Raw genomic sequence first — 12,183 nt, forward strand, 5'->3', positions numbered from 1 at the left:
TCATGTATTAATGAGAATTAATATTTACTGAAGGTGGTACCATTCTTGCAACACTGAGATAAAACCCATTAGGTCATGATGTATGATCCTCTTAATGATTTGTGCATTCTCTTTGCCAGTGTCTAATTAAGGATTTTGCATCTATGTTCTTTAAGGAGACTGGCATGCAGTTTTTCTTTTCTGTTGGATCTTTGTCTGCTTTTAGGATGAGAGAGATACTGGTTACCAGAAATGAGTTTGGAAGATTCTTTTCCTTTCGATTTCAGTGAAGACTTTGAGGAATAGGCGTGTTATAACATCTTTAAAGTTCTCCTACAGTTCAGCAGTGGATTCATCAGGTCCTTAGTTGGTAGATTTTTTATTACTACCTACCTTAATTGCACTGTTAATGGACTATTCAGAACTTTTAGTTCTTTTTTTTTTTTTTTTTTTTTTTTTTGGTTTGAGACAGGGTCTTACTATGTAGTTGAGACTGACCTGGAACTCACTACGTAGTCCAGGCTGGTCTCGAACTCATAGCGATCCTCCTGTCTCAGCCTCCCGAGTGCTGGGATTACAGGCGTGTGCCACCACACCTGGCTACTTTTAGTTCTTCTTAATTTAGTTTTGGTAATTCATATTAGTCTAAGACTCTATCCATGTATCCTCCCAACACTCTCTCTCTCCCTCCCTCCCTCTCTCCCTCTCTCTCTCTCTCTCTCTCTCTAAGTTTGGTAAATGGTTTATCTGGCTTATTTTTTCAAAGAATTAGCTCTTTTCTTTGTTCATTCTTTGTTTTATATTTTCAGTATAGATTTAATTAATTTTCTCTCAGATCTTCATTATTTCCACCTTTAAATTCAGTTCAATTCATTGTCGTCATTCTTCAAGTAAATTGGGTTTCATCATTAGTTATGTATTTGAATATCAATTTGATTTTTTCTTTATTTTTGAGTCTGGCTGATCTGTCGCTTTGTAAAAGTGGGGTGCTGAAGTCACCCATTATGACTGTGTTGGCATTTTTTATCTTCTATGTCCTGCAGTATTTGTTTTATGAAGATAGGTTCTCCAGTACTCAGTGCATAAACATTTACAAATGTTACTGCTTCCTGCTGAATTGTTCCCTAAACTGGTACATAGCTACTTTTTTGCCTCTTATCATTATCATCAGTTTTAGCATGAAGTTTACTTTGTCTAAGAATCAAATGCCACCCCTGCTTTCTTCTTGTGTCCTGATGTACAAAATATTGTTTTCCATTCTTTCGTCCTGGTTGTAGTTGACAGGAAGATCTTTTTAGTGTAATATTGATTTCCAAATAAATATTTTCAGCTTTATTTATCCTGAGATAGTATTTACCCCTTCAGCTATTTAATTTAAGTGGTTTTGACCCTGTCACTGTGTTTGAAGGAAATAATTAGTACTGGTTATAACAGCATCAGTAGATCTAATCATACACCACTTATACGGACATGTGATCTTTCATTTACACTTTCACCCTCATCAGCTCTTTGCAGCCTCTTTTCATTCTATTGTTCTTAATGGTTAGTCTGTGACATGGAAGGAGAAGTAAAGGGAACGGATGAGACGGATGAAAGAGGTGTGGAGTCAACAGGAGGACAGGGAGATGAGAAAAATAATAATAGGTGAAAAAGTTTGATATGAGGTCACATTCTGCTGGAAGTCTTTTAGTTGAATATAAGGGTTAATGTTGAGGATTTCAGGAAGATATCTGTGGGTGCAAGGACAGGATAAAGGAGGAGAGAGGTGCATTTTGGGATCGAGGAAAGCTCCAAGGTTATTAGAACCTGTTGATATACTTGTGCACCTGGAAAATAGAGAAGAGGCAAGGGAAGATAAGGAAACGGATAGGTAAGATAAGGAAAAGCAAAAGGAATAGACAGAACAGAAGGTTAGTATGAGAGAGGATAGGAGTGAATATAGAGGACACAAAACTTGAGTAAAAAAATTTAAAAAGGGAGAGAAACAAATAGAAAAAAACTGTATTGCTACAGGAGTTTGAGCTGATGAAATGAAATAGGGAGATGAGAAAAGGGAAAGAAAATAAACACCAATCCAATCAAATGAAAACGAAGAACATCAGAGTCCGCGCTGGCTCTCTATCCTAGGAGGACACAGCAAGAACGTTACGATCTGAGAGCCGGAAGAGGCCTTCACCAAGAGACCAGCTGTGCTCAAGCCCCAACTTCAGACTTCAGCTTCCAGAATAGGAGAAAATGCATTTCTGTTGTCCAAGCCACTGTGTCCCATTACAGCAGCCTGAGCCAACTTACACTAGATCCAGCTGAAGCAGCTCACACTGATTTCCTTGGTGGCAGGAAAGTGGCTCCTCCTGCCCACAACCTTACATCCCACTTTCTTCTTGGGCTGCTTGACTCAACATCTTCTTTGTGCTTCTCTCTGAGCCTCTCTCTGGCCCTCCAATTCTCATATTCCCTGCTCGGGAGACCACTGAACAACTCATTACCAACAATGTATTCAGCTCTTCTCACTTCTTCATGTAAGGCGCGAGTGGTGAATACGCGATCTGATTTCCCAGACCACTGCAGAGGCTGTGCTGCTCCAGGTGAGGGACTTCTTGACCCCTGCCATCACAGGGGCTGAAGTCTTGCCCACTGTAAGAACAGTAAATCATTTATTTCCCTCTGAAAATGTGCTATCATTGGGAATCCACTGTCTCTGTGCAGAATGAGTATTTCTTCTGGCCTTTGCATAATCATCTGAGAATAATAAAGATAGGGAAGCCATGTTTCTGTAACTCTGAAGCCAAGGAGAGCAGAAGGGTATTTTCATTTGCACCTTAGAATTTTTGCTTCAGGGGACTGGGTGAGTAGATGTGACTGTGTTTGAGTTTCAAATTTAAAGCGTATTGATTTTTTCAGATTTTCCAAGGAAGGGTCAAATACTACCCTATCTCTCCTTAGTAAACAAGTATACAGCTACCTAGGTTTCTTTATTTCCTTTTCCTGATAGAACTCACATATTTGACGCAAAATCACAAGGCCAGCACATCCCGATCTCACCCAAAGAGCTAAGCATTCTGTGTTCCGCAGTGTGCTGGCAGACTACCTTATCCATGTGTTGGTCACTGCATTTGCTCAGCTTTTCCAGTCTGACCAGATCTGACCAGCCACACAGCATGGGTGGACTCACCAGCAAAGTAAAACCAGTTTCTGCTTACAAGCTGAGCTTTCACATCTCCCCTCTTGACCTTGCATATATCATTTTGAATGTAATGTATTTTTAAATTGCTGCACCATTTTAAATATGTAAGGGAGAGCTGAATTAAATATTATCTGTGGCATACCCTGCTTTGCAAAGGCCCTCTAAATCTGATCCCTTGTATTGGGTTGATGCCTAAATCCCATTATGTGCAATTGAAAATGACAATGTTTGCAAAACTGTGGAGGCACATTGAAGGCAGCATCAAAAATTTAGCTCATAATGTTAACTTTGTTTGAAAAGATCTTGATTTTCTGGGAAGCAATCTTGAGCCATTTTGCCCATTCCTTAACTTTGTCTCTGTCGTGGATAATGGATTAATAGCCAAAGGATGTCTCTGCAGTCAGTTCTTCAAACCTTAATACACAGGCAAAATGAGTTCCTGCTTGAATAGAGGGAACACATTTTTGAAGCAAAACCTAGGACACATTCCAGAACAAATGAAACTGACAGAATTCAAGTTCAAGTAAGAAGTGCCAGAGCACTCACTTGAGCCACATTACCTCCAGGTAATCATGCCCTACCTCCACCTCCTGTTCTCTGACCTACATCTTTTTCACATCCAGGACACAGATACATGAGATACTTACACTTTAAGTGAAGTTAGTATGCACGGCTCGCACAAATACACACATACACTCATAATCAACAGTACTCTCAGAACAAATGGAATCCTGACCTCAAATTGTAAACTAAAATTGAATAAGGAAAAAGAACCTTACCATATTAAGTGAGTCTCACTCAGTCTGAGGATAGGGCTCTCAGGTCAGTCAGTCAACCATCAAGACCCATAGAGTCTGAGCATCAGGTATCCAAGTCTCAGCACTTGGTGGTATTTTTCTATGACAGGGAAGACTCAACCAGTAGGGGAAACGCAACATCAAGGATTGACATCAATGAAAGGAAAACAGAAGAAATGGTCCTGGACCAAAGTAGTTGTGTGGAGACAGGATGCTGTGTCTACAGTAAGTGGAACCTTACAGGCTAACATACATAGCATTTTAGCCATTTCTATTTTAGCCATTTCTATTTCTTTTGGGCTACCTAGGACATAGGCCCAAGAGCCAATCCTGGTTATTAAAGAACTATGCATAAAAATATCAATAAAACATTACTCATGATAATGAAAAAATGTGAGAATTTTTCACTGTCCAATGAAAACAGAGTAATGGAGTGTGTATTTTTGCATCATGAAATGTTCACAGACAATTAAAATGATGAGTATAAGAATTTTATAATGACACAAAATCACCGTAACAGAACACTAAGAGAGGAAAGTAGATCACACGGATCCATATACAATGTGTTTAGGTGAGAGACCACCCCATTGATTATGCTCAAAGCAGGCTGTAAGTAATGGAGGCTGTGAAGAGTTAACCCACAATTGGCTTATTTTAAGAGACTGACCAAAGCACATAAGATAACACACAGCCAAGGTCAGTGACTCCTACCCAAATTCTATTCTCAGCCTAACACAAAGACGTTTAACCTCTTCTTTTACAAGCCTTGCCTGTGTCAGCAGCATATCCCTTGCAACCACACAGAGCCTTTTCACATAGCACCCTCACCCCAACTTCACAATGTCACCGATAAATTAAATAAATTTAGTGTCACCAATAAATATTGGCGGCTCTGGCTGCTCAGGGATTTTGCTTGCTTCAAGCCTTTGCTTGTTCAAGCACTTGTCATCCAGTTCCATTTCAGTCTCTAATTCTGTTTCTGGTCTTTCTTCTTGTCATGCATCCTAGCACTGAGCAGGAGATCTGGATCTGCTGCAGGGATCTGGTATGTTTAGGCTATATATAAAAGAAAATATGCACACAAAAAGAAACCGCAACACTAAAAGGGATGAAAGGCCAGAGAGAAAAGACTGGAATGAAACAATTTCTACTCTGCCACCCCATATCAACTCTTTCCCTGCTAAAGGACACTGCCCTAGGACTTCCTATCTACACACACCAGGAAGAACTGCTATGCTTTTCCATTGTTCCCTCCATTGCTCATGGGCTGTCTGAAAAAGAGCTGCTGGCACAACTGCACCTTGAAATCTGCTATGTGAAGGTCAAGCTAAGTACAATCTGTCTATCTCCACCCAGCAGCCACTCCTCAGTCTGCAACCAGGCATCAGAAACAGATCAAAGATCAGGTTCTAATGTACCTTTTCCCTGCATCCCCTTCCAGATTGGTTTTGGAACTTTTCTATTGCACCTCTTGACATCTTAGAGGGTTTCCAGCTATCAAGAGCAGTCCATCATCCAATCCAAATAAACCAGAAAAGGGGTAAGAGTTAAAGTATCTGATCTTTTAGGTGTATGAATTTATCAGAACATTTTCTTGCAGTGATGACAAGGAAGAGGAAGATCCTGTCCTTTTGAGAGAGGGAATAACTAAAGGGGACAGAGGGAAGGTGAGAAAAGAAGATTTTTTTCCTTATTCATGATATTATACAAATGAATGCCATTAGAGATCAAAGGTACTGAAAGGCCAGTTCAGATACAAACAGAATTCAGGAGTCCCCATCCCCTTAAGAAAGCATTGAAAGAGATAACCACAGAAGGTGAACACTTGGGACAGTGTGGGACCAAAGGGACAAAGCTGTGAGCACAGCAAGTACTCACGTTGACTGTGCAGTGAAAACAATCTCACCATCGCAGAATGTGCTTGCCTGTTAAATACCTCCCAAGGGAAGAGTGCAAATACTATTCATTTGCAGCTCAGTGGGATAAAAAAAAAAAAAGAGGAAAAAACACCAGAAAAATTTCTTCCCCTGTGACTGCAACTCTGCTCAAACAGAGACTAAGAAGGATGAAGGAGAAAATTTTAGGATACTTAGGTCACTTGTGGGATCTTTCTGCTAATCCTCATTTCTGAAGCAATTCAGGTGATGAATGGGCAGCATTAGTCAGGCCTGCACCAGTCAGGTCACACAGCAACCAGGTGTCAAGAATAGACGAGTCACACATAAACAGGGAGTGTTTGAATCAGTTGCCCCTTTCCCTGGGACACAGGATTGATGACTAAATCATTCCATGGTGCAAGGCTCCTAGGTCATCTCTGTTGATGAGGTGAGAACACCTGGAATTCACACAGAAAATTTTATCTCTAGATGAAGCTTGTATTCTGGGTGCTAATGACTGTTATGTCCCTCTCTATCCCACAAACACTAATGATAACTACAACTAACGATAACTACCACTCTTCACATTTCTCACTGCGCTTCTACAATCATTCCAACTATCACCACTGTAGCTGAGAAAACAGACAGGACACATGGACATGGCCACTTCCTTCTGCACCCTTGCCAGAGTCTCTCCTGGAACACAGTGTTCTTCCCTGTGAGTCCCCCTGCAAGTCCCCCTGACCAAAGGTGACATGGGAGAAGGACACTCACAGGATCCACTCGAGACACCTGCGAATGTCCAGTTATGGGCAGCAGCACGTGGACAGCACGTCTTCTGAACCATGTGTCTGCTGTACTTATCTGCATGCCCCACGATAAAGGTCTCCTTAGCATCACTCTCACCTCACTGTTTCCGTCCAGCAGTGGTGTCCCACCGCGCCCAAAGCCACTTCACTCTGCCCCATCTCTCCTGAAATTTCAGAAATCTTATCGTTTTGCATTGCTTTTACTTCTTCATAAGGATAATGACCTAATGAAGAGTAGAGAACAATTACGTTAGGCCGAGGTGTGGATTCCTGGCAGTAAATTTGACTCACTCAGGAGTGACCATGAAGTAGGCACACAGCCCCACCATGCATGGGATTCACGTTTGTGCCCTGGCAAACTAACAAGTGATTTATGTGTCATTTTCTTAAGGATTGCTAATAAACATGGTACTTAAAGTCTAAAGTAATTGAAAGCACTTAATTCGGAGTACTCAAAAATTTACAATTGACAAATCATAAATGTGAAGTGGGGAAGTGAAATTGCCAAATGCCCATTTGATCAAGCTTTATACTTCCAGCAACTTCATTTACATGAAAGAAAAACATTGTTCCCTTGATGTGAACAAGAAAATACAGGTTAAATAAGGCTCAGTGAGGCTAAAGTTAGATCCATGCCCAGACAAATGTGCATTTTGAATTTTCTCAAGGAGGTAAAACGTTAGTATTTTCACCCCTAATATATAAACCATAGCTCTTCAGCCCAAGCAATTTAGAGTTTTAGACAACCTTGGATTCTGTCTTTGGGAAAAAATAGACTGTACAAAACGAGCTCTTCCTCTGTGACTCCTATGACACCTAAAAGAATAATCACAGCAATTACACATCAGAAACAGAGAAGTGATAATTACAAAAATGGAATGTTCAGCTACCACTTGGCTGGCCCACACGGGCACTGACTTTTATATTTCCCCATGGGAGCATATATGAAAGAAGCAGTGTGGAGGAGAAATGAAATACAATTATCAGGACCTGGGGATTTATTCTTCCCGGTACACAAAGGAAAGAAGTGGGAGGGACAGCAGCTGAAGCAGTCTCATCTTGTTCTTTGCAAAAGATAGGAAAATGCTGCCCTTCATCCACTTAATTTAATTTCTCAGAAACAATGACAGGGCTCATGCAGTCTACTATGCTTTCGTTCTCCATCAACTTGACTTCCTAGTTGGCCAACTGCCTTACTGTCCCAAGGAGTTCCTTTTCCTTCTAAAAAATCCCCTCTCTCCCTCCTTGCTTCTTTCCCTCTCTTCTTCTGAGCAATGGCACACTGAATGGACCAACTGGACCATTACAGCGGAACAAAGACTATCATCGTATGGTTGGAGCGTCAGAGAAACAAATTTCCGTTTTCTGCCTATGTCTTTTGAAAATTTTAAGAGTTCCAAACACAGACCAAATGACAGCTATAAGAAGAGCTTCAGATGAGACAGTAGTTGGTCTTCGAAAGAGACAAAAGTCCCGGGGACCGACCAGGTGTTGATTTGAGAGCAGTACCCCCAATTCCCTCTCCTCTCTCCTCCTCCACTCTTCACCGTGTATCATGAAACAGCGGGTTCTCACAGCATGGTTAGGCAATCGCCACTTGTAATTCTGGATGTCGCTTTGTGGATGCAGAGGGAACCAGGCCACTGCTTACAAAGATGCTGGTGTGACTGAGTATTTACAAGATGTTTGTCACCTCTACCCCACCCTCACACACAACCCAGTGTTGGATAAGGCATACATTGCTACACAAGACTTCTGAGGGCACTGAAACAAGAGATTGCAAAAGAGATAGGAATAGGTTAAATGAAGCATATAGTTACGTATACTGTATGCTTTGGTATGCCCCCTCATTTCTGATCCTTTGCTTCTCCTCTCTGCTGCAATGAAAGCAAGGTAAAAATAGGAAGCATTTTCAAAGGATTCCGAGAAAGTCATAGGGCAACTTTATAATCAACTTGTTACAACCAAGGTGCAACATTATGCATGTATAAAGGGACAGTGATTAATAAAATACACTTCTAATCAGGACAGCTAATTTTCCATTTGAAATGTGGCTTAACACTGAACTACATACCTAGTCCTTTTAATCTTTTATTTTTATTAGTACACATCTCAGGTGTATAATAATTACATTCATTTTCAGGAGTTTGTACAAATACATCACACATGGTTTTGTTTTTCTTTTTGTTTGTTGTTTGTTTTTTGTACCAGGGATTGAACTCAGGACTTTGTGCTTGCAATGTAGGTGCAGCGCCACTGAGCTAAATCCCCGGTCGTATAACACAACTTAATTAATTTTATGTTCTCTATCCGCCTCACTACCCCCTATTTTGTGACAGGGTATCACTGTCACTAGTGATCCTCCTGCCTCAGCCTCCCAGAGTGCTAGGATTACAGGCATGTGCCACACACCTGGCTTGGATTCCTTCTTATAAAGAGTTTCCTTGAAGCACATACTAGAGAGGAAATTCTGAAGGGGCCAGGTGTGATAGGAGAAAAGGCTAACACCCGTGTGACATGAGTTGGAATCCGTGGTGCGGGCTCGACAGGCTTCCCTCACAGCCTCCTCAGAGCCGTCAGTAACTGATGTGAACCCCCAGCCTCCACGAATGTCAAACTGGATCATTCTGACCTACATTTATCTGCCCACAGAAGGTCCCATGATAGGAGAAGTTTATTATTCTTCAGAGTACATTTTGGGAAATACAGTTTCCGGTTCAGGTACATAAAATATGTACTTTTCAAAAGGAGGGGAGCTTGGAATGAGCAGGCAGCTAAGCCCACCCGGTCAGGACCCTGCTGTAACGCACAAGAACAACCAAGGAATTGTGTTTAAATACATGTCCCAGCTCCATAAATATCAAGGCGACCGAGATCCCGCATTGCTAACAATTCCTAGCAGCAGGTGGTGGTGTTGCTTCTCCACGAAGTACTTTTTGAGTGGCAAAGGGTGAGACACATAGGTCTCCAGGTGCTGAGACTGCTGGGCTGTCAGGCGCTCTGCTGTGTGACAGTCCCTTGTCCCAGCGGGTAATGAGAGTGAGGAGGACTTACCAGTAAAACCGGTTAGGTGTGATGCGCTCCTGCATGAGTTGCCACCTTCTTCCGAAGTCCATGGAACTGTAGAGCTGCAAAACAAGCAAGTGGGGAGAGAATGAGCCACTGCTGACCGTGAGGACAGGTGTCTTCCCGGGGCCATCAGACACACGACTGCCAGCACGTCCAAGGGGGCACCCGGTTTACCCAGATGAAAACATGAGAATATGACTGTGCCATGCTCATCTCAACCACGAAGGTGCTCACTCACTGCTTCTGAGCCAAGGACAGATCAGTTCCCATAGCCGTCACTATCTCCTGTAGGGGAAAATGCTTCAGCAAAACTGTGCACTGTTTTCCCGTCAAGCCCTATGCAGTCTTCAGGTACACTTTAGACAACGCAGCAGCACTGACTTCAGAGCTATGTACTGAACAACTGCTTCAGGCAAGGCACTCTGAGGGACATAGAGACAAGGAAGAGCAGATTCTGCGCTCCTAGGAAGAGTGGGACTCACATGTATATATGCGTGCGAAGAGGCAAAAACGCTCATCAGCTGATGTGGAAGTCAACACCGTGTGCAAAGTATGATCTTTCCCTTTTTTCTCCTACTGCATTGATATAGTATGGATAATCAGAAATGGAACCCCTCAGTGCCACCAGAGATACCAGACTTATTTATATGCTTCCATCTTTGTGGGATGGCAAGGACAGGCCCTCTTCTAAATAAAGTTTACATCTAGCCAAGGCCAGCACAAATGCGGCTTCCTCCACAAAACGCCTGTTCTAACTACTTCAGACCACACATCTCTTCTTTCTCATCTTTTGTTTCTACAGAGCACTCATCATGCTGTACTATACGGTCACCTCGTTCATATTTGTTTGTTATTTAGCTGTGTTCTCATTCCTTGAATATATAAAGACTGTTCATGAAATATCTGTTGCTTAAGTCAGTAACACAGGCAGGTCCTAACGGATAGCAATGCATGAAATAAGAACAAAGTCCAGATGGTCCTCAGAATTTGGCAAAACAAAAGCAGATCGCCTGCATGGATGACGGAGTCAGATCCCATGTTCTCATTTCATGGATGTAGAGTCTCACCCAATATAAAACACTAGGGATAGGCCAGCCACCTATAAGAGACTAACGAGGAGATACTTTCAGTTAAATCAGTGAAATACAATATCTGACTCTGGCTGGCAATGGGACGATGATAGTATTAATGCCACACATCGCCTTTCCACACATATTTGAGTTGGTCACTCTATTTACGATGTCACCACCACATTTGTTGTCTGCTACAAGGTATCACTGGTCGGCGTACCTTCCCCACTGGGTGGATGAGTTCCAAGAGAGGAAGGGATCACGCTGTATTAACTGGTGTGTCAGTGGTTAAATGATGTTATCACATAACACCTCCTATTTCATAAAACTCAATCTGAAAGGAATTACAATTTTGGGCAAAGACAGTAGGGTTTCAGATTTCTAATGCCTGGCTCAAGACTCTTTCCACACCTTTGTTGCCTAATTTATCATGATAATTTCACCACATTTATGTTTTTCCTCCACAAAGGTTCACAGGTAGAAGCAGTTGCCCTTGGCTTTATAGAAATGAGGTCAGGTGAAGTATATTCCTGAAATAACATCCCCAGCAGCTCTCACCTGTAGGGCCATGCTCTCTCCAGCATACCACACTCAGGTAACTTGGCCATCCGTAAAGTTCTAAGTACACAACCTTACAAGTTATGAAATACTTTTTTGTATGAACCTAAAGATTTATGAGGCTCAGGAAATTTCTGGGCCATTTCAGTTTAATCTAGCAAATATTTCTTAAACATGGCACTATAAAAATATTTTTGTCTAGCAAATAAAAGATATATCTCCTAAAAGGTAGGTATAATCTAAAAGGTACTCAAGGATGTGTATTAGTATATCCATTTATAGAGAAAGGTATGAACACTTGGTTCATATTGCAACTATTTGGAAAACCATGAGGTTGATCCTGATTTAGCTCTTCACAAGTTTCTATCATCCTACATCAACTCACCATCAATTCTCACAATATTTATGCAAACTCCAAGGATAAACTCTAGCTCCTATGTCTATCCAATCTTGTACATGGGAAAAATAGGTTATAGTCTCCATTCTTCCCTAGCCAATTTTATTCAGCAACTTAATAAAGCAATATTGACTCTAAAACCACTGCAGTACGGATCATACAAGACCACATATAATTATTTTATTTTTAATTGAATAATCATTGAATGTGTTATACATTTAGGGGATCGTTTTGTGACATTTTGATATGTTTACATTTGTGTAGGATGGAATGCTCATACATGCCAATTAGCAAATTCATCACCTCACATACAATTTCTGGAAACAACACATTTAAAATCTAGTCTTTTTAGAAATTTAAAAATACACAATGCATTTATTTTAGTCACCATTTTTGCAATGGATCATTACGAGTTTATTTCTCCTGTCTAATTGAGATATATG

At 41.3% G+C, this 12,183-nt stretch overlaps 1 protein-coding gene across 1 annotated transcript in view; it reads right to left on the minus strand.

Annotated features, from left to right (window-relative positions):
- Sorcs3 (sortilin related VPS10 domain containing receptor 3) overlaps nt 1–12,183 on the minus strand; it is a gene marked incomplete at its 5' end in the record, with an annotated part of 534,900 nt that overhangs the window by 190,075 nt on the left and 332,642 nt on the right. Inside the window, one exon of the mRNA XM_033761244.1 lies at nt 9,701–9,774. Within this exon, the coding sequence (XP_033617135.1) occupies nt 9,701–9,774 (74 nt within the window). The remainder of the gene's footprint in view (nt 1–9,700; nt 9,775–12,183) is intronic.

Source organism: Fukomys damarensis, unplaced genomic scaffold, assembly GCF_012274545.1.
Source record: "Fukomys damarensis isolate Sample0158 unplaced genomic scaffold, DMR_v1.0_HiC HiC_scaffold_8, whole genome shotgun sequence".
In the NCBI taxonomy this organism is placed as follows: domain Eukaryota; kingdom Metazoa; phylum Chordata; class Mammalia; order Rodentia; family Bathyergidae; genus Fukomys; species Fukomys damarensis.